This window comes from Primulina tabacum, chromosome 2, assembly GCF_025594145.1.
Source record: "Primulina tabacum isolate GXHZ01 chromosome 2, ASM2559414v2, whole genome shotgun sequence".
Classification (NCBI taxonomy): Eukaryota; Viridiplantae; Streptophyta; class Magnoliopsida; order Lamiales; family Gesneriaceae; genus Primulina; species Primulina tabacum.
The window spans coordinates 51,608,907-51,634,373 of record NC_134551.1 but is presented as its reverse complement, the minus strand read 5'-3'; the positions used below and the strand labels follow the sequence as shown (position 1 = coordinate 51,634,373).

The 25,467-nt window shown below is 36.5% G+C and overlaps 3 protein-coding genes across 6 annotated transcripts; 2 read left to right on the top strand and 1 right to left on the bottom strand.

Annotated features, from left to right (window-relative positions):
- Positions 1-1,682: 1,682 nt before the first annotated feature.
- Positions 1,683-8,165, bottom strand: LOC142536774 (uncharacterized). Of its 2 annotated transcripts, none has more exons than XM_075642106.1 (2): positions 6,526-8,165; positions 1,683-1,818 (listed from the first exon to the last, which is right to left on the bottom strand). In XM_075642106.1, the coding sequence occupies exons 1-2, from the start codon at positions 7,022-7,024 to the stop codon at positions 1,760-1,762; spliced, it is 558 nt and encodes a 185-aa protein (XP_075498221.1). In that variant the 5' UTR covers positions 7,025-8,165; the 3' UTR covers positions 1,683-1,759. The 2 variants fall into 2 exon arrangements, with proteins under 2 accessions (XP_075498221.1, XP_075498222.1); XM_075642107.1 differs by having other exon boundaries at positions 1,683-1,815.
- A 6,164-nt stretch (positions 8,166-14,329) lies between these two features.
- LOC142536773 (putative beta-1,3-galactosyltransferase 2) lies at positions 14,330-18,959 on the top strand. Its single transcript, XM_075642105.1, has 11 exons — positions 14,330-14,810; positions 15,421-15,517; positions 15,610-15,677; positions 15,768-15,979; positions 16,148-16,211; positions 16,319-16,391; positions 16,486-16,606; positions 17,593-17,680; positions 17,768-17,893; positions 17,993-18,102; positions 18,463-18,959. The coding sequence occupies exons 1-11, from the start codon at positions 14,698-14,700 to the stop codon at positions 18,609-18,611; spliced, it is 1,221 nt and encodes a 406-aa protein (XP_075498220.1). The 5' UTR covers positions 14,330-14,697; the 3' UTR covers positions 18,612-18,959.
- Positions 18,960-22,148: 3,189 nt separating this feature from the next.
- On the top strand, positions 22,149-25,190 carry LOC142536772 (WRKY transcription factor 6-like). 3 transcript variants are annotated; one of them, XM_075642104.1, is made up of 5 exons: positions 22,149-22,596; positions 22,722-22,826; positions 22,992-23,438; positions 24,120-24,233; positions 24,314-25,190. In XM_075642104.1, exons 1-5 carry the CDS (start codon positions 22,297-22,299, stop codon positions 24,986-24,988), a joined length of 1,641 nt encoding a protein of 546 aa, XP_075498219.1. In that variant the 5' UTR covers positions 22,149-22,296; the 3' UTR covers positions 24,989-25,190. The 3 variants fall into 3 exon arrangements, with proteins under 3 accessions (XP_075498219.1, XP_075498218.1, XP_075498217.1); XM_075642103.1 differs by having other exon boundaries at positions 22,989-23,438; XM_075642102.1 differs by having other exon boundaries at positions 22,154-22,596; positions 22,986-23,438.
- Positions 25,191-25,467: the final 277 nt, after the last annotated feature.

Sequence of the window (25,467 nt, the reverse complement as noted above, 5' to 3'; positions counted from 1 at the left end):
CATGTATGTCTACCATGCCAATTGTATAGTATATCGAGATTTTTGTTTGATATCAGTGTGTACCGTTTTATACTGAGAAAACCCTATATATTTTTATTCATAGTTTTATTATTTAAAAATATCATATATTTTTTAGTTTATATATTTTGTTTCGATATATCGAAATTTTTCGAATTTCATATTATTATCATATCGAAAATTTTGATACTGTTATCATATCGTACCGAAATCTTCGGATTCGAAATACAAAAAATTTCGATAAATTCAATATTTTTTCGATACGATAATTTCAGTGTATCAATAAATTAGATATTTTTTCTCATGTGTGGCTATAAGTCATAGGTCATAATATTATATAATTAGTTGGTCAGGAACTTTCTTTTATGAACCCTTTTTTCTTCTTCATTTAATAAACATATATATTAAATCATATGCCCACACCTCCCTTGGTCATTATAATAATAAATCTCATCCGTCGGCATCCCAAACAGTGAATGCAATCCTAACACCTAACGCATTGACATTTCGAGAAGATGGCCATGCATGCATATTTACCGTAATAATTATGAAATCCTATGATATTCGGAATAATGATTTCGAATTCATAATATAACAAGTCTATTGAGTTTGTTCCAAAAAATTTATTTTAATTTTAAGCTATATTTTGAGTCGTTTTAGTGGATTTGAAATGGGTCTAGCTCAATGAGTGTAATTTGAAATATTTTTTCCAAATTATGAAAACCCAAATTATTCAATTCAAATGCAAGATGATTTTATTTTTTATATATATATATATATATATATAAAAAAACAGGGGTTATCATTACAAAATATTAATTAGATTGAAAAATCCTTGCAAATAGTTATTATAATAAATCTTGCGCATTGTATTCTTGAATGACTTATTAGATAAAACTTTATTTCAAACATAATTTATAAATAATTTCGTTAATATGTCATATTACAGTTCAGTTGTTAAATCAAATTTAAATGAAAACGAACAAATTATTTTATTAACGAAATTGATATTTTGAAGAAATGATTACGTGATACTTTCTGTCCTACATGGTAAAAATTAAAGATTTATAATGAGTTTATAATGGGCTGTAATTGACTTTTATAGCAACTTGAATTAATCATTTTCGTAAAACGAGGACGGATACGAAGTAGTAGCTATAAAGGGTCATTGTACAGTTACGCAAACACGGGCATGGGCTCTGGGTGTGAAAAAATAGTATCAAAGACGATCACCGGCAAGAAACACCGGGAAATAAGTGTTATGCGGGGCATAGTGCTACATTCATGGGAGCGAGCAACCTCTTGAACATGCGGGGAAAAATGCTACATGACGGGAGTCGCCTCTTGAACATGTAGGAGTCACCTCTTGTCAGGGCCCGTGCTCTTAATTAATATTTAATTACCACACAACAAAGATTAAATGATGTAAACAGCGAAAACGAGTTTAAAACCTTCATTAGGGCCTACAGAAATTTCGGCATGACCTCCCCATAAGTAGGACATCCCAAAAATTTCGAAACACAACAATAACAATATACGCTCGAAAATAATACCAAGTTCACAATCAACCACACCAACATCCTACAGCCGCACTGGCCAGGACTAGACACGACATACCACAAATAAAATCCAAGCAACATTAAAACATAACCATACAACTACACAGGGCATCTCCCTAGCAAATGTATCAAACCAGAATAATATATATAAATATCTGGGAACTCTGACACAAACCAACTGACTACTGGGTACCACTCCCTGACGCTCCACCAGACGCGTCAAAACCCCTGGAATGACCTGCTATGGCATCAAAAACAACCACAACATCAAAAGAAAACAAGGGTCGGACCCCAGTACGACAAACCAGTAAAATCACGACGTATATAAAAGACATGTAATAATACCAAGTAAATGCAATGCTATGCGATGCATGAATGGTAACAATGGAATAACGGATACCAAATGGAGTCCAAACGAATAGCATCATCGACAGTAACAGTGGCCACCCGTGCCAGGAATGCAGCATCAAATCGCCGCTCGTCCATGCACGTAGCATCGGGAATGCGAGTAGCTAAGTCGCTCGTCCCTAGCTGTCATCTGGGAATGTGGCTAATCCTAACACACTCGTCCCTCTGATGACTCAATATCTCAACAGAATCAACATAAATAGCCGTCAAAGGAAGTCAAGGCTCAATATGTTATGCCAACATAATTAATGCATGAATGCATCAAAATAAACATTCAATGCACATAATAGCAAACAACATTCACCGAATATTCTTACACGCCAATATAAGCGTCATAATGATATATGTTTGAGCGTACCTCAATTGCAACTTACAATACCACGGCAAATTCTTAAGGATTATCGAATGAACTCGTCCAACGATAAAACCTACAATAAAAATTCGATATACACTTCAATACAATGCATACCAAACGACTAAACCAAAATAAATCGTCTCGGTTAAAATTCGAAATCCGGGCAGCCTATATAACCTTTCAAAATTTGGAATTTCAAACTTAATACCTCAATACTCAAAGCTAGAATGCATAACGTTAATTTCGCAAAGGTGGCTCGCCGGAACAAGTTGCCGGAAATACTGTTCACGCCGAAAACCTAGCTGAAAATTAGGGGAAAAAGCTCAATTCTTCACTTTTATAAACTAATACACCAAGAACAACCAAAATTCGAAGCCAAAGCTTACCTAAACCGAATCGAAGCTCACGCACGGTGCTGGAAAACAGGACCGATCGAGCATGCAACCTTCCGATACAAGGCAAGAAAGAAGCTATAGAATGGAGGATGAAAAGTGATAACCTACTGCACAAAATTTCTGGCCGCTGGGACGCTGTACTGATTGAAGCAGAAAGACGGAGAGAACGATGGGCAAGGCTGGGGAATAACTTTTCTTGAAATGAGCGATCTGATCTTGTATCAAATAGGTTTGGGTTTTTATTAAATAAAAGGGAAATGGGCTTGGCTTACTTATTGTTATTGGGCCTCACATTCTCCCCTACTAATAAAAGATTTCGTCCTCGAAATCTAACAAACACAACACTGATATCCACAACATTACATCTGATAATACATAGAAAATTCAGAATACATCGCGTAATTCATTACATTCTCAAACAAATGAGGTCATTCTTGTCGCATCTTTGCCTCTAATTCCCATGTAGATTCTTCTCTTCCATGTCTACTCCATTGTACCAAAACCAATGGAATCGTCTTGCTCCTGAGCTGTCTTTCCTTACGTTCCAAAATTTGCACTGGATGTTCAACATAGCTAAGGGAACTGTCCAACTCACATCCTCGACATTCAAGATATGAGACGGATCTGGCTCATACTTCCGCAACATATATACATGAAACACATTATGTATCAAAGACATACTCTGCGGCAAATCCAAACGATACGCCAATGTGCCAATCCTCTCAACAATCATATACGGACCAATATAACACGGAGCTAACTTCCCTTTATGTCCAAATCTCATAGTACCCCGGAATGGTGATACTTTCAAGAAAACATAATCGCCCACTTGGAACTCTAAAGGTCTACGCCTTTTATTAGCATAACTGGCTTGACGATCTTGGGCTGCTTTCATCCTTTTCCTGATCAATTCAACTTTATCTTTCATTTCTTGAATAAATTCTGGTTTTGACATCTGTCTTTCTCCTACATCTTCCCAACATATCGGCGATCTGCACTTTCTTCCATACAAAGCTTCAAATGGTGCCATACCGATTGTTGCCTGAAAACTATTATTGTAAGAGAATTCAACCAAAGACAATGATTCTTGCCAACCACCTTTGAAATCCATCACTACTGCTCGTAACATATCCTCTAGATTTTGGATGGTTCTTTCTGACTGACCATCTGTCTGCTGGTGATAGGCAGTGCTCATAGCCAACTTTGAACCCAAAGCTGATTGCAAACTTCCCCAAAACTTCGAAGCAAATCTTGGATCACGATCAGATACTATGGTTACTGGCACACCATGCAATCTCACTATATGATCAATGTACAATTTCGCCATTTTCAAATAAGTACAAGTACGATGATACAGAATAAAATGAGCAGATTTAGACAATCAATCAACAATCACCCAAATCGCATCACAACCACGATTAGAACGAGGTAAATGTGTCACAAAATCCATAGCAATGTGCTCCCAGTTCCACTGCGGCACTTCAAGACTATGTAACATTCCACCAGGTCTCATTCTCTCGGCTTTAACTTGTTGACACGTTAAACATTTAGCCACAAAATGAGAAATATCTTTCTTCATACCTTCCCACCAATAATGAGCTCTCAAGGTATGATGCATCTTTCGAATTCCTGGGTGAATATTGTGTCGACTACAATGTGCTTTCCTTAGTATGGCTTCTTTCAGATCTATCAAATTAAGAACCACAAGTCTACCATTAAAGCGCAGACTACCATCTGAAGCAACACTAAACTTTTCTGTCTGACCTGTTCGAGACAATTCTTTCAATCTATGAATATGCGGATCGGTCTTCTGTGCTGCTTTGATTCTGGACAAAATTTGTGGCTCGACTTGAATAGATGACACTATAAAGTAGTCTCCACTGATCTGATAAGTCCATCCTGAAGTTCCCAAGTGCTCGTGAACTTTAGAGATAGTCAAAGATGTCAGCATAGCATTCTGAACTTTTCTGCTGAGAGCATCTGCAACAAGATTCATTCGCCCTGGTTGATACTGAATCTCACAATCAAAGTCTTTAAGTAACTTCATCCATCGACGTTATCTCATGTTCAAGTCAGGCTGTGAGAAAAGATATTTAAGACTCTTGTGATCCGAATAAATCACAAACTGCTCACCGTACAGATAATGACGCCATAACTTCAATGCAAACACAATAGCAGCCAACTCTAAGTCATGAACTGGATATCGGGTCTCATGCGGCTTCAACTGACGAGAAGCATATGCAATCACTCGCCCATTTTGCATTAGAACACATCCAAGTCCATTTAGAGATGCATCTGAACAAACAACATATCCACCTGAGCCTGATGGCAAAGCTAGCACTGGAGCTGTTGTCAACTTTTCCTTCAAAGTCTGAAAACTTGACTCACATTCATCAGTCCACACAAAACGTCGATCTTTTTGCGTTAATTGAGTCATAGGCCTTGCTATAATAGAAAATCCTTCAATGAAACGCCTATAATATCCTGCCAAACCCAAGAAACTGCGAATATCGGAAATGTTCGTCGGTGTTGGCCAATTGATAACAGCTTCCACTTTACTAGGATCCACTGATACTCCTTGAGCTGATATAACATGACCCAGAAATACAACTCTGTCCAGCCAGAATTCACATTTAGAAAATTTTGCATACAATTGCGCTGCTCTGAGTGTCTGGAGAACCAACCTTAAATGTTCTCGATGCTCCTTCTTTGTTTTTGAATAAATCAAAATGTCATCTATGAAGACAATAACAAATCTGTCTATAAATTCTCGAAAAATACGATTCATCAAATCCATAAAAACCGCAGGAGCATTAGTCAATCCAAAAGGCATAACTAGAAATTCATAATGCTCATAACGTGTTCGAAATGCTGTCATCGGAACATCTTTCTCTCGAACTCTAAGCTGATGGTAGCCAGAACGGAGATCGATCTTTGAATACACTGATGTACCTTGCAACTGATCAAACAAGTCATCGATACGCGGCAGAGGATACTTATTCTTCACAGTAGCTTTGTTCAACTGCCTGTAATCAATGCACATTCTCATCGTTCCGTCTTTCTTCTTCACAAACAATACCGGAGCTCCCCAAGGTGACATACTTGGTCTAATATAACCTTTTTCCAGCAAGTCCTATAATTGCTCTTTGAGCTCTTTCAATTCCGCTGGAGCCAAACGGTATGGTGCTCTAGAAATAGGATTTGTCCCGGACACCAACTCAATGCTAAAATCAATTTCCCTCTGGGGTGGAAATCCAGGAATTTCATCGGGAAATACATCAGGGAATTCCTTGACAACAGGAATATCAGAAACTTCAAATCTTTTTCCCTGTGTCGCATCAACTGCATAGATCATGAATCCTTCATTTCCTGTCAACAAGATTCTAAACATTTCCATTGCTGACACTAATGGAATACGTGATTGCGAATCACTACCGTAAAAATTCCATTTACTGCCATAATACGATCTGAATCTGACGACTCCATGGAAACAATCAACGGTAGCTCGATAATTAGACAGAGTATCCATTCCCTAGAATACAGTCGAAGTCAGACATATCTAGCTTGATGAGATTAGTTACCATAATATTATCATCGAATCTAATCACACAATTCAGAATTATCTCATGAGACATCAAACATACACCAGCAGGTATAGAGACTGACACAGTATCTATCAACGGAGTAGCAGCAATCTCATGCTCATCAACAAATACAACAGATACAAATGAATGAGATGCTCCTGTGTCTATCAATATACGAGCGGGATGATTAAAAATAAGACAGATACCTGCGATAACTCCGCCCGGTGCGTCTTGAACCTGATCCTGAGTTAGAGCATGAACTCGAGCCTGCTGTGGCCCTGGGAAACGCTGCTGTGCAGAACCTCTAGGCTGAGGATAGCTAGACTGCTGAAGAGACTGAGTCGGAACAAAAGGTCTAGTTGCTTGTCCTCTAAAATCCTGACCAAACTGAGGTTGCTGAAATTGTTGTCTCGCTACATTCGGACATACTCTAGCATAATGTCCAACTTGCCCACAGATATTACAAGATCCCTGAACTCCCGTACACTGAGTGCTGAAATGCTTACCACCACAACGATCACAAAATACTCCACCTGGTGACCCAACTGAACTTCCACGCTGACTGCCAGAACTAGAAGAACTACTACGAGTCTGTTTCTTGAACTGTTTTCCTTTGGCCTTAAAATTTTGCTGCTTTGGTTGTTGATAAGACTGCGTAGGCTGGTACGGCAGTAAAGGACGGTATAGTGGTGCACCAACTGGCATCGGCACATTGCCCCCGAAACTCTGAGGAATACCTGGTTGAACCGACTGTGGTTCTGCCAAAAGTAGACTTGCCTCCACATTCTTGGCTTTCTCTACAGCATCGGCATAATTAACAGGTGCTCCAGCGACTACTAAAGTGCAAATGGTTCAATTCAATCCTTGCATAAAATGCGATAGCTTGTTTCGATCACTGCTTGCAACATGAGGAACATAGGCAAGAAGCGCTGAAAATTGAGAGGCATACTCCACTACAGTCATATTACCTTGAGTCAATCTATTGAATTCAGCTTCCTTGGCCGAATAGTACGAAGGCGGTGAATACTCTCGAGCAAACTGAGCGCAAAATACATCCCAAGTAACTCTTTCACCTGATTCTTTCAAAGCTTCCTCAGTAGTTTCCCACCATAATTGGGCTCGGTCTTTTAATTGACAAATAGCCAACTTAAGCTGCAATTCAGGGGTGTACTCCAACATATTAAACAAACGCTTCATACTTTTTAGTCATGCTATAACTTTCTCACCATCTTCATTCCCAAAGAATCGAGGAGGACGCATGTTCTGAAATCGAGATATCACTAGTTCCATTTCACCCATTCCTCTAGTCAATTGATCCACTTCATGCTCCACGTTAACATTTCGTGCTTCACCACGAGGACGACGACCTCGTCTTCCCCAATCAGTCTCGTTAAGTCCTCTCACATTAGGAGCTTCAGATTCCTGAACAACTTCCTTTCTTTTTCTACCCTTACGTCCCGGTGCCATCTACAAGACACAAGGATTTAATCCACAGGCAGAAAAAATAATCGGCTGAGTATAAGAGCATAAACTTAAACTAATATGCTCTAGTCATGCAGATACAATTAATTCAAAACATATAAACAAGTAAGAGCAAATAATCAAACACATGCACAATCATTTTATTTGTGTCTAAACTCGAGTGTCCTAGACTCTAATACGAGCGTATCCCAGTTACGCTCTGATACCAAACTGTCAGGGCCCGTGCTCTTAATTAATATTTAATTACCACACAACAAGGATTAAATGGTGTAAACAGCGAAAACGAGTTTAAAACGTTCATTAGGGCCTACAGAAATTTCGGCATGACCTCCCCATAAGTAGGACATCCCAAAAATTTCGAAACACAACAATAACAATATACGCTCGAAAATAATACCAAATTCACAATCAATCACACCAACATCCTACAGCCGCACTGGCCAGGACTAGACACGACATACCACAAATAAAATCCAAGCAACATTAAAACATAACCATACAACTACACAGGGCATCTCCCTAGCAAATGTATCAAACCAGAATAATATATATAAATATCTGGGAACTCTGACACAAACCAACTGACTACTGGGTACCACTCCCTGACGCTCCACCAGACGCGTCAAAACCCCTGGAATGACCTGCTATGGCATCAAAAACAACCACAACATCAAAAAAAAACAGGGGTCGGACCCCAGTACGACAAACCAGTAAAATCACGACGTATATAAAAGACATGTAATAATACCAAGTAAATGCAATGCTATGCGATGCATGAATGGTAACAATGGAATAACGGATACCAAATGGAGTCCAAACGAATAGCATCATCGACAGTAACAGTGGCCACGCGTGCCATGGAATGCAGCATCAAATCGCCGCTCGTCCATGCACGTAGCATCGGGAATGCGAGTAGCTAAGTCGCTCGTCCCTAGCTGTCATCTGGGAATGTGGCTAATCCTAACTCACTCGTCCCTCTGATGACTCAATATCTCAACAGAATCAACATAAATAGCCGTCAAAGAAGTCAAGGCTCAATATGTTATGCCAACATAATTAATGCATGAATGCATCAAAATAAACATTCAATGCACATAATAGCAAACAACATTCACCGAATATTCTTACACGCCAATATAAGCGTCATAATGATATAGGTTTGAACGTACCTCAATTGCAACTTACAATACCACGGCAAATTCTTAAGGATTATCGAATGAACTCGTCCAACGATAAAACCTACAATAAAAATTCGCTATACACTTCAATACAATGCATATCAAACGACTAAACCAAAATAAATCGTCTCGGTTAAAATTCGAAATCCGGGCAGCCTATATAACCTTTCAAAATCTGGAAATTTCAAACTTAATACCTCAATACTCAAAGCTAGAATGCATAACGTTAATTTCGCAAAGGTGGTTCGCCGGAACAAGTTGCCGGAAATACTGTTCATGCCGGAAACCTAGCTGGAAATTAGGGGAAAAGCTCAATTCTTCACTTTTATAAACTAATACACCAAGAACAACCAAAATTCGAAGCCAAAGCTTACCTAAACCGAATCGAAGCTCACGCACCGTGCTAGGAAAACAGGACCGATCGAGCATGCAACCTTCCGATACAAGGCAAGAAAGAAGCTAATAGAATGGAGGATGAAAAGTGATAACCTACTGCACAAAATTTCTGGCCGCTGGGACGCTGCACGATTGAAGCAGAAAGACGGAGAGAACGATGGGCAAGGCTGGGGAAGAACTTTTCTTGGAATGAGCGATCTGATCTTGTATCAAATGGGTTTGGGTTTTTATTAAATAAAAGAGAAATGGGCTGGGCTTACTTATTGTTATTGGGTCTCACACCTCTAGATTCTCGACGTCAGTGGATCGAGGGATCAAACTGAATGATGGGTGATTGTGATACATCTTGTCCCACATAATAAAAATTAAATATTTAAAATGAGTTTATAATGGGCTACAATAGACTTCTATAACAACTTGAATTGATCGTTTTTGTAAAACGAAGACGAATACAAAGTAGTAGCTATAGAGACGCATTGTGCAGTCACGCAGACGCGGGCCCGAGCTTTTAAATATTTGAGATAAAAAAAAATATCAAATATAGGATTTTTTGAAATTTTAGAATAAATACTTCGTCCCAAAATTTGTTTCCTATTAAATCCATATAGAAATATAATAATCAATACATTAATAGGGAAGGATAATTTGCTAATAATCAAAATTATAATTCTTTGATTGAGATTATTTTTTTTATTGTTTACGGGACTAAAATTAAAATAGATCAAATTTTAGAATTATTTTTTCATTTTTGCCTATATATTTTAAATTTAAGAATCAAGTACTAAGCATAAATTACTCATTTTTTTAATTTTATAGAGTTATTTTATATTCTTTAATATCTTTTTATACTGTAGTATGATATAATAATCTCTTTCTTTGTATAATTTTTTGTATTTAATTATTTTTTATTTCTAAACAATAATATAATAATCGTATATAATTTTTTAATCAAAGACGTTAGGTGGTATGATGGTTGGAAGGTTTCACTCCGGTAGGATCACTAAGAGTCAAATGACGAAAATGTCCTCATTCAGATGATGTGTGTTTCAAAGGCTGCTAGTGAGACGGGACGTGTATGCCAGTCTACACGTGGCAGAAGAGAACAAACCACACGTGGCAGAAGAGAACAAACCCCATCCAAAGCTGCCACGTGTTCTTAAGGATTGTATAACGTGCATCAACTCCATCTATACATGAGTATTTTCGTTTCAACTATTGTTTATAATAAAACTTATTATTTACAAATAAAGTTTAGAATACATAATAATTATATAAAAAAAACTATTGTAAAATTATCTTACTAATCAATTTTATGAGACAGATCTTTAAACCGATCAAATTCATGAAAATATTATTTTTATGTCAAAACTATTAATTTTCACAATAAATATATATCAGGTCGACCAGTCTCATGAATATAAATTCGAGAGACCGTCTCATAAGAGATTTACTCATAAACACAATAATTCATACGAAATTGTCCCGCTAGACAATTTGTGAGACAATTTTGTTAGAAGAATTTCTGATCAGACTTAACTCGTGAAAAAATATTATTCTTTTGTCAAAAATATTATTCTTTTGTCAAATATGAACGAGATCAATACATCTCACATATATAGATATGTCAGATCGTTTTACAAGAGATCTAATAAAAAAAATTAACTTCACTTTACATTTTTGTTGATAAAATTACATTTTTATCTTTGATGTATAGACACTAATTATTTGTCAAAAATCACTAGTTGTAAGAAATATCATTTATTCGAATACAGAAACTGTTACCCTTGACGTGTTTTTTCAAGATGTAAAAATATCTGCTTGATCACGTCGATTTTTAGGGGGGAAAAACAATAGCTTGATCGAATAAGAAGCCCTGGCCTAAAATTAATAATGAGAGTAATTTCACAACTCTATAATTTTTGCCTGAAACAACACTGACTGTACGATAATTTGCTAATGTTTTTATATAGGTTAAGTCTTTTGTGATAAAATCTCATAAATCTATATCCGTGAGAGAAGTTGATGCGATTCATATTTTCAAAAAAAAATATTTTTGATATAAAGTATAATATTGTTTAATGTCCAGATCAGATTAAAATTATGTCTCTCAAAATTGATATGGCAAAACTTGTGTGAGACGGTCTCACATATTGTATTTTATGAGACAGATCTCTTATTTGAGTCATTCATGAAAAATATTACCTTTTATGCTGAGAGTATTACTTTTTATTGTGAATATCTGTAGGGTTGACTCGTCTCATAGATAAAGATTCGTGAGACTGTTTCATAAAAAACCTACTCAATTGATATATGAAACTGTCTAATAAATTTTTTTTGTGTTTTGTATAGATATTAAATGTTACAGGTGAACCCTCAAACTGTAGACTTTTAATTCTAACAGCTTCGAAATTTGTATTAGGTCAACCCCCAAATGGTAGACTAATATATCCAATAATGACGATATAATTCCCGAGTGGTTACCGCTGTGTAAAACAAAACGTTGACATCAATTGATTAAATTAAATTGGTACCCACATAAAAATTACAATTCCCCCACCAAATACAGACGTAATAATAAAATCACATTAATAGATAAACCATATCCTCCCAAACATTCAATCCTAAAATTTAAAATTGAATTGGCAATGCAATTTTAGTTATTTTAAAATTATGCGATTCTCTTGTGACTCACAGATCAATCATGTTCATATTTACAATAACAAATAATGTTTTTTACATGAAAAATATGAGTGACTCAAATAAGAGATACCTCTAAAAAATTTGACTCATAAAATCGACTCAAAAAAATTTTGTGTTTAAATTAATAACTGATAAGATTTTATCAGAGATTTTATTGCATACATAATTTAGATTTATGTTGAATATTGAAAATGACGGTTTACTTATTTAATTGACTTTGTAATTATGTGTGAGATTAATATATAATATAACTTTAAAATTTTAAAATCGAGACGTACGGCTTCGAATGATTTTTTTTAATATCATTGTATTTTCGTGGGTGTAGACTATTACATTTCATTCTGGACTAGAGTCGGACATGCGTATTTACCAAAATATCCTTGTGACAAATTTTTTTTTTTTTGACTTAATTATTTCGATTTCTTTTTTTTTTTTGAGAGAAATAACATCTACCCAATAATTCTTCTCCAAAGAGTCGGTCAATACAATGTTCATAAAGGTTGATGAAAACATACAATTAAACAATTCCCCAATAACATCATTCTTAATAATTTCACTTGCTAGATGATGAGCTGTTTTGTTCGACTCTCTTCTCGTATGTCGAAGTGATATAAAATCCGATGATTCCAAGCAAGATATGGTTTCCGTAATGATCCACCCATTTGAGCCACGATCTTCACCAAGTTTGGTTACTGCCTGAACCGCCTGAATTGAATCTCAAAAATGCAAACACTCCTGAAACTATTACGTCGACATAAGTCCATTCCTTCTAGAATAACCATAAATTCCGCCCCTTTCACTGAACTCGAAGGACTAATAAGCAAGCTTTTGCTCCCACTACCCCCCAACCGAATTCCGTAAAACCACACCAACACTGTATTTATTCTTGATTTCACAACAACCTGCATCAACATCCATCCGCAGCTGATTTGGTAACGGTGGATGCCGCGCATGGTCTGGAGCTATAGATTCATTCAACTATGAATATCTATCCAATATACTTGCACAGCGATATGCATCCAATAATGCAACTGCCCAATCAATTATCAACTCTTTTTGTAATCCAATATCATATTGATTAATCTTACATACCTCATACCAGATGGCCCATAACATCATCACAAATAATTCAAAATTCGCTTTCAACAACTCTTTCGACAATGCCAAACCACAGTCTACAAAAGGAGTCAACCGAAGTTTACCCAAGATTTGCCAAAAATGTGTCTCTCCAAATATGACGTACACGTGAGCAAAATAGCAAATAATGACTAGTAGAAGCATAATATATCTTAGACAAAGGGCATATACCTGTCATCAGCACATGGTGCACTCTTAGATTTCCTGATGTGGGTATTAAATCCTATGATGCTCGTCACATAAATATGCGTACCTTTGTCGGAAGACGAAGGCTCCAAATTAATTTCCATTATTGTTTCAATCGATGTGATGATTGGAAATGAGGAGATTTCGAAATATTCATTTCCTATTGATAATCAAGTTTGACCGTATATAACCCATTTGGACTATCTTTCCAATACCTGATGTCTCACATGTCAATTTTGTGATAGATATACTCATTCTATTGACAAAAACTTGTGTGAGATGGTCTCATGAGTCGTATGTTGTGAGATGAATATCTTATTTGGATCATCAATGAAAAAGTATTATTTTTTATGATAAAAATATTACTTTTTATCTTGAATATCGGTAGGGTTGACCCGTCTCACAGATAAAGATTCGTGAGACCGTCCCACAAAAGACCTACTCTATTCTATTTGGGTCAATAATGAAAAAATTACTTTTTTTATAAAAAAAATTTGTTTTTATTATAAATATGGGCATAGTTAACCCGTCTCATGAATAAAAATCCGTGAGATTGTCTCATAAAAAACATGTTCTAAAAAGTAACACTTTTCATAGTGACTTAAATATGATATTCGTCTCACAAAATTGACTCGTGAGACTGTCTCACTAAAGGTTTTTTGAATAAATAAAAAAATACTCTTGGGAAATGGTCTTATAAGTCAATTTCGTGAGATATATCTTTTATTTAAGTCATCCATTAAAAAAATTTATTTTTTATATTATAATTATTATTTTTATTATAAATATAAATATAATTGATTTTTTTTATGAATAAAAATTTGTGAGATTTAAATTAAGCAAAGAGCCACAATTTTTTTTAACTTGAACCACGCAATATAACTTTGAATTGACGTGGGATCCAAGTCCGCAAAACTGTTAGTTGATTGATGCCCTCCATGACATGAGGGAGAACCTGTCGCCCGACACATTGGTGAAAATGATAGATTGGTAAAGTCAGTATAAGAGCGTGGAATCTGTTAATCTGCCTTCCCTCACTTGTGCTTCAAGCCCCTTCCCTGCAAAGTGTTCTGCAATCACCACACATATACTTACAGAGGCAAGGAATAAAGTGGAGGGAATAGAACCTCAGAGAAGGAGGCAGCCTTTTTTTGGGCTCCTAAAACAAAATCTTTTTTACGTTTCTTGACCGAGAATATCATCAAATTCTGAGAGAATTTTGGGTTTCAGGTTTCTAGAAAACTCAATTCTCATGTGGGAATATCTTGAAGAATTTTGGGTTTAGACGGATATTTTGAAATGCACGTGAAGAATAGAGGGGGAGAGCAGGTTTCAAGAAGTGTTGTGTCCAACAAATGGACGTTTTTTCTCTGTATTGGCTGTTTCTTTGCAGGAATGCTGTTTACCAATAGGTAAAAAGATTGCTGCTTTTGTTTCTTTTGAATTTGAATTTGTATTTGTATTAGTTTGTTTTTTTATTTGATTCATTTACCTATTTGCTTTTGTACACTTGATTGCTTTTACAATTTTTTCCCTTTTTCAGTGGTTTTTAAAACTGAGTATTTTTGTATCCAAAAAAAAAATAAAATAAAAAGAAGCTGGGTGTTTGTTTGTTTGCATAAACATTGATGATTTTAGAAAATCGAATGTCTTTTTTCGGCTGAGATCCAAATTCTCGTGGTTTTCAGATTTATGAGTGAATTTGGTATGTTTTCCTCGCTTTAGAGGTAAATGCTCGTATGCAGTTATTCTTTCCAAAAAAAGTTATATGTATAATTCTTCTGGATTACGAGTTATAACCTTCAAAATACACTAATTTCTGTCATAAATCTAAATCTTGAATTGTGCTGATTCATATTTCTAGTAGTTTTAACTTGGATTTCCTCTATCTGGCTCTTCTAAGGAAGCTGCTTAAATTTGGTTGATTGTTGGTGATGGAGATGTAGATTTTAATCAAATTTCCTGGTATTGTATAAATTAAACATGGAGCTTGAAAATATTAATCATGATATTTGGTAGCAGAATATTGACCGAGCCCGAATCAGAAGGCTTAGGAAGAACGACTGCATCAGAAGCCGAGAGATTGAAATTAGTATCTGAAGGCTGTGACCCAAAATTTGTGAGTCTTCTAACTTTCCCATAGTAGATAGATACATTTAGCAAGTCTTGAAATATATTTGAGAATGATCTTTGGACTCGATTCCTCTGCAGACAAAGGATATCAAGAGGGAACCAAAGGAAATCTTTTGGGACGTAACGAAGAATCAACAAGCTACACAGTGAGCTCGTGTTGTTTTTTTTTAGCAAAAAAAAGTCTTCGATGTAACTGTATTGTGGGTTTGACTAAAAGATGCTGCATTTTGAAACAGGACGTTGGACCAGACCATTTCCAATCTTGAGATGGAGTTAGCTGCGGCAAAGGAAGCACAGGAATCGATCTTGAGTGTCTCCCCTGTATCAGAAGCTGCAGCACAAACTGTTCCTTCTGGCAAACGAAAGTGTTTCATGGTTATAGGAATAAATACTGCATTTAGCAGTCGAAAAAGGAGAGATTCAGTTCGTTCTACATGGATGCCACGAGGTTCATTCATGGATCTATTAATCCAAATTCATATTAATCCAGCTTACTAAAACAAATTCTATCCTCCTCTGTAATGCATCTATCTACAATCCTGACCCCTTTAACCATAAAATATACATTAAGATGAATATGAAATACTTCCTAAAACTAAAATCATGGAAAAAACAGGTGAAAAACGAAGCAATTTGGAATCAGAGAAAGGGATCGTCGTTCGCTTTGTCATTGGCCATAGGTGGGACTCAAACTAATCTTTTAAAGCAAACAATGTATGCTTTTATTCTACTTTTGCATCATGTTATCAGATATGATTCTTTTGACATAAAATTTTCTGTTGGCCAGTGCAACTATAGGAGGCATATTGGATCGAGCCGTTGAAGTAGAAGATAAAAAGCATGGAGACATCTTGAGACTGGTAACATATTATATTTCGTTAGTTTGCTTTTCATTTCCTAGGCCTTCTTTAGCAAGAGGCTACAACAACAAGTGTGCTATTTACTTGTGATCAGGACCATGTCGAGGGTTATCTCGAGTTGTCTGCTAAGACCAAGGCTTATTTTTCAACCGCATTTGCTTTATGGGATGCCGAGTACTACGTCAAAGTTGACGACGATGTCCATGTTAATATAGGTAAAACAGACTTCCTCCTTTTCTTTTTGCTTATGCTAATCATCGAAACGAACAATTATAAACTTAAATTGCTCAAAATATAAGTTTCAGTGAGGAAATGTTGTTATTATCCTGTAAAAAAAATTGATGATTAGGAAGAAGATGAGTAGAGATTGAACTTTGGAAAATGTGCTAAGGAAAGACTGGTCTCACGTTGAGAAATGTGCCAAATAAAGTACTCTTTAGTAATTTCAATTTTGAGCCAAGGGTCTGGGCCACGAGGGATATCAGAAGTTTTTAGAAGAGGAAGGAATACCAGTAAGTTGTTAGAAGAGGAAGACGCTGATAGGCTGAGTCTCGGTGGAACACGCGCGCGGCCGGCTTGGTGCGGTGCGGTGCAGTCTTTGACCAATATTAATCTTTTTGGACCAAATTTATTTGGAAAATAGAACCCGCGACTAGGCGCGCGTTTCACTGGTTTTGAACACGCAGCACAAAACCATGCACGCTGTTGCGCGTATTGTCGCGCGGGTGCGCGCGTTCCACTGATTCTGACGCATCCAATCCGTAAAGCTATGTCTCTTCTACGCATCCGGTGGTCAATTATAAATAATCCCTCTCATACATCATTAATCTTCTTCTTGTCATCTCGCTGTATATTATATTTCTTGTACTTGAAAGTTACTGCGTATTTTTATTCGCTGCTTTCGAGAGTTTGTTGCGCTACAATCTCTCGACTCAAAAATCGTTGTATTTTAAAGACGATTGTCTGCAACATATAGCACTTTGATACGGGCAATTTCGTCTTTGTCCATTCCTCGACTTGCTGTTTATGCACTTTGATCAAAACTGAGAGAAAGATCACCAACAGATACAACCGGGTTAACATTGTATTTTCAATATTTATTTCGCTGTCTTCTGAGCACAATTTCTTGTGCTTATCCACTCTTGACAGATTGGATCTCCAGAATCATTTCTGAGTTCTTTATTATCCTGTTTTCCTGCAGCAACTCTCGGGGGAATATTAGCAAGACACCGAAAAAAACCGAGGGCGTACATAGGATGTATGAAGTCCGGTCCCGTCCTTGCTCAGAGGTATGCTAGCTAAACCTCTCAAACTTTCCAATTCCATCTACTTAGCTTTTCATCAAGGTGTTTTTTTTCTCGAATCACATGGCGCAGGGGAGTAAGATACCATGAACCCGAGTACTGGAAATTTGGGGAGACGGGAAACAAGTATTTCCGTCATGCCACGGGACAATTGTACGCCATTTCAAAAGATTTGGCTTCTTACATTTCGGTAAACCAGTTAAGTTCCATTTCTTGCTTGAAACTAAGATTTAAATAACAGGTGGTGTATCTAAATCTTGGTAATGCATGTGATGTTAAATTCTCCTATTATTGCAGGCATGTTTTGCACAAGTATGCTAATGAGGATGTGTCTCTGGGATCTTGGTTCATTGGACTTGACGTTCATCATATCGATGATCGTAGATTTTGTTGCGGAACCGCACCTGGTAAAAGATCTTCTTCTAAACTGTCCACATGACCAAAATTACGCATTCGCTGCTTTTTCTTGATTATAAGAGTTATTAGGCCTTGCCTGTGCAATGGTTTTCTTGCAATCGTAACTTCATGAATATGGTTAACCTCGGTCTCTTGAAAGGTCTTTTTTTTCAAGAAAAAAAAAATAGCACGTGCACTTGGTATCGGCTCCGACATAAGACCTGACAGACCAACAACTCTACCAGTGGACTGGGTGGTTGGTTATCCAAAGTTGCCTGAAAAATCTCGTGTTTATTTGTGCAATCCGATAAATACTTCAATACTATTTTTTCGAGATGTTCACGTTCTTTGCCAACCTGGAATGTCTGCAGATTGTGAATGGAAAGCACAGGCAGGAAACCTCTGTGCTGCCTCGTTTGATTGGAGCTGCAGCGGGATATGCAGATCTGTCGATAGGATAAGGGATGTCCACAGAAAGTGTGGAGAAGGAGAGGATGCTATTTGGAAAGCTGTCTTCTGATTTTACTATCATCAGCACTTCCCAAGTCAGCAAGAACATAAGATTCCAGCTACTTTCTCCAGTTTTCTTGTATATGATTACACAGAGACTTATACTCGAAAGATTCGTCTTCCAATGCTTCTCCATTTTAGTAGAGAAGTTCATTCCAAGTCCAAATACAGTCTAGGACGCAGTCGATTAGCTCATTCCATGAGGTTGATCCTTTTATCCACTCTTTCGGGTGCAAAATTGTAAGTTAAAAGTCGAGTTATTATGAAAAGTTATTTTTAGATATTTTGTGATGTCTGCTGTTGTTCATGTCATTAGCTACCGTGGCCGCAAAAACCCGACCATATGTACATCAAGTGCAAATATCAATTTAGTTCCTCCATAATTTGTCAAATTTCACTTTAATCCATCGATAATGATAAAAAAGACTACACATATGCGATACATATGCAGAATAACTAGTATATATATTTATACACATATAGGTTTGAGCCTATAATTACAATATTTATGGGTCTTTTCCTCGAAGGATAGGACCTCGTGTCCTTGTCTCATAATCGTTTGGCTCAAGTTGTAGACTAATTAGAGTTAAAAATAATTATAACATTTATATTTATCAATTGATTGTCGTCATATATCATATCTTATTTGACTCTGATTAATATTTTCGTTGTCTGTAGTCCAATATCTAAAAAGAAAAAGAAAAATGGATGATGTAAGAATTAAGAAGTCATATATTGCTTGCTTACTTCTTATTTTCAATTAAATGTTCGAAAACAAAATATCCGATTGATACGAACGGAAAATTTAGGGTCCGATTCCAGCAAGTGTTACTAGTCCAGATGCAGGTTTCAAAATTGTCCCGAGCCTGAAATCACGAATAAGACCGTTGTAGCCCTTCAAACGCTCGAGTCAGAGACTGAGGATATAAGTGGAGAGCAGCTAAGAGTGCTGAATCGTACGCTCAAACCTGGTATTTATAGGAGAATATATGGGCTCTCCACCTGGGTTAGGGATGGGTCGGGAGTTTAGGCCTGATTTGGATGGGCCCCATCCATGAGGTATCACCGATCAATATTCATCACGACTCTAAAAATAATTTTGCTAAATGGGAAGGAAAACAAAAGACAAATATTGTTTATGTTTTTATAAATATTAGACAATGTAATTGGCATAATTAATGCAAATCTTTTTATTATAACTCAGTATTAATCATGATTCACATGTTAACCTACAAAAAATCCTTACAAACCGGAGTGTGAAATAAACATGTGGAATATCATTGGGATGTATCCGTAACCTTCGGGATGTTAATTCAATCTCAAAAGTTAGTTCAAATATATAAGATTGTTCAATTCGATACGTACGATCAAATTCCCAAATATTTTAACACAGACGGGGTCACTATAATAATTATAAAAAAATAAGAAGACAGAGCAATTAATTCGGTCCTTTTGCACGTTGGAGTCAAGCGTTATCCCGAACAAATGATGATAATAAATTATTAAAATTTGGGATATTTATAATATGATTATAATAATACCTAACCACGTTATTTACGACAACATTAGGCAATTTTACGTATAATATAATCATGGATGATTACTTGTTATCGTCAGTTTTTAAATTAACTATAAAAATATCTGAATGTGGATATAGTGTAATTAATGAAATTTATAGGGACCTCCATAGTAAATAAGGCGGAGATTTTCTATAAACGTGTCAACCTCATCTCCGTTGAAAAAATGAGAAACAAAATCACTGTCATTTAGCAGTTTGTTCCCAAAACTTTTGCATATTTTCCAAGTGGGTCCATAATTAAGTGGACCATCCATCTTATATACACATAGCTCTCTCCCTATGCATGGGTCCATAATATTGGACCCCTTAAATATCGTTTTTTTTGGGTTTTCTTTTTTGACAAAAAATTGTGTGAGACCGTCTCACGGGTCGTATTTCGTAAGACGGATCTCTTATTAGGGTCATCCATGAAAAAATATTACTTTTTATGCTAGGAGTATTACTTTTTATTGTGAATATCGGTAGGGTTGACTCGTCTCACATATAAAGATTAGTGAGACCGTCTCACAAGAGACATACTCCTCATTGATACTTAAATCTTTATTATTTATGTACTTAATTTTTCTTTCTTCTCTTTGACACTTTATCTCTTGTATATGTAATTTTTCTTTCGTTTTTGACTTTTAGAGGTTAAGCCAGCCGTATTTCAAATCAAGTTGGTTTTTCAAACTTTTGCTTATTAAATATAATCAATGGAAACAGGTTTTACATTAACTACATTTCTTGACTAATACCATATATACTGCCACCGACATATACAACAATTTTATTATCCTACTCCTAAAACGTGATGGATTTAATTTTTAGTAAGAAATTTGATTTGATGAATGATTTTCAAACCACGTTCAGATCATTACATTTACTACTAAAATCGCTTAATTTTATGGAGAGTTTTTAAACTCGTACGAATTTTATTAATCTAAATAATTCAAGTAATTTGAAATTATTAATTTTCCATCAATTCAATCACATCTTGATGGTCGACTCATTTGTACGGTAAAACCTTGTATGAGACGGTCTCACGGATCGTGTTTTGTGAGACGGGTCTTTTATTTGGGTTATTTATGAAAAAGTATTATATCTTATGCTAAGAGTATTACTTTTTATTGTGAATATCGGTAGGGTTGACCCGTCTCACAGATAAATATTCGTGAGACCGTCTCACAAGATATCTACTCCATTTGTATAAACATTTCATATTAGACTCGAATAATGACCATAACATCTTAGCAAAGGCAAATTTTATGACTAGGTTAATCTTCCTTCAAGATTGGTAGTACCGCAGTAGTACGAATGAGGATCAAAGAGAAGCCAATTACCACTTTAGGCAGGAAGTTTTATGAATACTTCAGACGACAATAGCCGCACGCACGCCCCGTGCCTTAAAAACCAAGTGCGATTATATTTGCTGTTGAGTTCACCTAGGCACACTTGCACCAAATAAAATATATATATATATATATATATATATATAATAAACAAAAAATTTTAATTTTTCGTCCAATAAGTTTTTAAATTTTGAATTGGTGAGACGTTCTCGCGGATCGTATTTTGTGGGACGGACCTCTTATTTGTGTCATCCATGAAAAAGTTTTACTTTTAATGCTAAGATTATTACTTTTTATTGTGAATATGGTATGATTGACTCGTCTCACAGATAAAGATTCGTGAGACCGTCTCACAAGAGACCTGCTCATTTTGAATTTGGTACACGACATTGATTTTTTTTTTTCTTTCGGCCTTATTTCATCGTAAAGTTGATATGACGTCGAAAAATATTGACATGACGTTGTAAATTTTTGATTTCGTCAGACAAAAATAATAAAAATTAATGTAACCAAATTTTTTTTGAAAACTTAGTTAGAGGTAAAAAAAAATAATCCTCCCTTGACCAAATTTAATGTGAGCAAGATATGAAACAGGACCAAAAATCAAATCCCTTGGATGTCTCTTCAAACAACACACACGCACGCGCGAACATTACTAATTTCTCCCTCTTTATATTTGGTCTTGGTTCTCTAGTCCCATTCTTCCCGTTTTGTAGGCGAGTCATTTGCTCTGATCTCACTAGACTTTGCAATTTCCTCTCCCCATTCTTTCTTTCTTGTTATATATTATGGCCAAAGGAAGTGGACTCTCCTTTGATCCAGATCACAATTCTCATTTCTATCCTTTTCTTCAACCCAACAAAACCCATCGTCATCTTCACCCCATGGACCACTCATCGTCCTCGCCACCTCCCACCACTACTCACTTCCCTGTAAATCTTAACTGCTGCACCTCCATCGTTGATCATGAAGACAAGAGGAAGGTCATAGATGAAATGGATTTCTTTTCCGACAAGAAAGGCTGCGCTGCCGCTGATGATCTTCATGTTCAGGAAGAGAACACCAGAGTCGTGGATTTCAACGTAAACGTGCGTACGTTCGAGGAAATGAACTGTTTTACTGTATTATCGATCGATGTTGTTATTTGGGTTTTTCATTTGACGATTTTTCTACTGATAAATGGTTGATTTGTTTGCGAATTATAATTATACAGACTGGTTTGCATCTTCTTACTGCTGGGAATACTGGCAGTGATGGGTCCATCGTGGACGATGGTATATCTTCCACCTCGGAGGACAAGAAAGCTAAAACTAGTGAGGTATGGAGACCAAAAATCGTTTCAAGTCTTGACTCTGTCCATTATACAAACTTTGCTAAAAAGAATGATTTAGGAGGATTGATTCCCCGAGAAATTTAACAAAATTAATATTTTGTCATCGATCGTTAAAATGAGACTCTTGATTCTGTCACTGCTCAGCAACAGCTGACAGTTCTACAAGCCGAGCTAGAAAGAATGAATTCTGAGAATCGCCGTCTGAAGGACATGCTAAATCAAGTAACAAACAATTACAATGGCCTTCAAATGCATATGATCAACCTTATGCAGCAAAAACCGATTGATCACAACGGAGGTGCTGCAGAGGAAAACAAAAATGGCGTTGGGAATGGACTCATGGTGCCTAGACAGTTCATGGATCTTGGATTGGCGGTTTCGAATGACACGTATGAGGCATCCTTGTCATCATCCGAGGGGAGGATTGGCCGTGATCCGCCACCAGAGAGTGATAAGGAAATGGGCGGAGGAGAGGATCAAAGTGTCGAGAACAAGGTTCCCAGGCTAACCCCCTCCCCTAAAAGTGTTGATCAAGCTACCGAGGCTACTATGAGGAAGGCTCGTGTTTCAGTTCGAGCTCGATCTGAAGCTCCTATGGTATGTATAAGTAACGCTCGACTAAATAATCTTTGTAGAATCTTTATCTTGCTGGTAAAATCTATTAGAACATAAAAATATCATCTCACTTTCAACTATTTCGAATTCTCAAGATCAGTGGTATCGAACATGTATGATATAAGAGCAAGGTGGACTGGGTTCAAGACTCGATCGAGGACCTTTGTTGCTAATGTTCCGTAACATACCGGAATTCCGTTATCAATCTTCCAGGCGAGTCTGCGTCGTTAACGAGTCATGAACTTGAGCTTTGGGGCGATGACGAAGTAGTCGAGTATAAAATTCAATGATTTTAATTACCTAAAAATGAGTCCGAGTCAAAATTCTGTCAGTCTTCCAAACTTTTCTTCCACATCTAATAAAATTCCTTCTAAGATGGTCCAGGACAGCCTCGTCACGCGTTCTGGCAAGACTTTCCTCGATAACAACTTGAATGTGCTGTCTTAACCCCACTGCATATGTATGTAAAATTTATGACTATGATTTAATAATTGAATCCCAAACTATAGTTCTATTAGATTGTAATACAACTCTCATATTAACGGTGTGTGGCCATGCCATCTACATGTGAATCGATATAGATAACTTGAGATTGATTTCCGTTTCTCTCTGTTCTTGTAAATGCATATAGTAAAATGGTTTTTTGTTTGAATGTTTGATCAGATAACGGACGGATGTCAATGGCGAAAATACGGGCAGAAAATGGCTAAGGGAAACCCATGCCCACGAGCATATTATCGTTGCACCATGGCCGCTGGTTGCCCAGTACGAAAACAAGTAATGCTTCTTTGTCTCCCTTAAATCAGATTTGACGAATTTTCCTTGGTCTAATCTCCTATTCCATTACATGATTCTAGGTTCAAAGATGCGCAGAAGATAGAAGTATCCTCATAACAACATACGAAGGCAGCCACAACCACCGATTGCCTCCAGCCGCGATGGCTATGGCCTCAACCACATCCTCAGCAGCAAGAATGCTACTCTCGGGTTCAATGCCTAGCGCCGACGACTTAATAACCCCGAATTTCTTGGCAAGAGCACTCCTCCCTTGTTCCTCGAACATGGCAACCATATCTGCATCCGCGCCCTTTCCAACCGTTACATTAGACCTCACGCGATCCCCTAATCCATTTCCAAGAACACCCTCGAACCAATTCTCGATCCCATTCCCAAATCCACCTCAAAACATAGTTGGAAATGGGAATCCGGCTGCTGCCCTTTTGCCACAAATCTTAGGCCAAGCTTTATACAACCAGTCCAAGTTTTCGGGCCTACAAATGTCGCAAGATCTTGAAGGGGCTCATCAAATATCTTCTTCGCTTCAAGTGATGCAGCATCAAGGTCAGCAAACTCAGTTGACAGATAGTGTAAATGCTATCGCAAATGATCCGAATTTCACTGCTGCATTGGCTGCTGCCATTTCTTCGATCATCGGGGGCCCATATCAAGAAAATGGGAGCAATATTAATGCCAATAATAATGGCAATGGCAACAACAAAATCAACTCATCAAGTAATTTTCCAGTCAACTGATGATCAAAGCACTAGATTTTTTAAATAAACATTTCATCTTTTTTTGTTTTGTTTACAGATAGATAGATATATTGATATAGTACAATATTCTTCTTTCATGTTTCGAATAATTCTTGAAAGCCAAATTGTCATTCAATGTAGACAAAAATTGAATAGAAAAATAACGGGTTTTGTGTGGATTCGGAAAAGTCTTTTTCGTATACTTGTGTAGATCTTGTCAATGTCTGTGTATTATTATCCTTATTCCTATGCTTAAAGACAAAATAGCCCGATGGAAAACATAGCATAAAATGAGATGAAATTCAGTTAAGGCAATTTCTTGGATAAAATTTTATTACATTTGAAAAAATTTGAATTTTTTTGATAAATGGACACGATTTGAAGATTTTTTCTTTCAAAATTTTTTTTAAAAAAAAATCTCTGTTTATATCTTGCTAAATCCGTCGTATTGATATTTAACATGGTTGATGTTTCTTTTG

Coding starts and splice junctions, on each gene's coding strand:
- LOC142536774 (XM_075642106.1), bottom strand. CDS start 7,024: ATGCCAGTTGGTGCACCACTATACCGTCCTTTACTGCCGTACCAGCCT. Junction 1,819..6,525: donor ACCGGGCGGAGTTATCGCAG/GTATCTGTCTTA, acceptor TTGATGCCATAG/CAGGTCATTCCAGGGGTTTT.
- LOC142536773 (XM_075642105.1), top strand. CDS start 14,698: ATGCACGTGAAGAATAGAGGGGGAGAGCAGGTTTCAAGAAGTGTTGTG. Junction 15,518..15,609: donor AAGGCTGTGACCCAAAATTT/GTGAGTCTTCTA, acceptor ATTCCTCTGCAG/ACAAAGGATATCAAGAGGGA. Junction 16,212..16,318: donor CGCTTTGTCATTGGCCATAG/GTGGGACTCAAA, acceptor TCTGTTGGCCAG/TGCAACTATAGGAGGCATAT.
- LOC142536772 (XM_075642102.1), top strand. CDS start 22,297: ATGGCCAAAGGAAGTGGACTCTCCTTTGATCCAGATCACAATTCTCAT. Junction 22,597..22,721: donor TCGTGGATTTCAACGTAAAC/GTGCGTACGTTC, acceptor ATAATTATACAG/ACTGGTTTGCATCTTCTTAC. Junction 23,439..24,119: donor CTCGATCTGAAGCTCCTATG/GTATGTATAAGT, acceptor ATGTTTGATCAG/ATAACGGACGGATGTCAATG.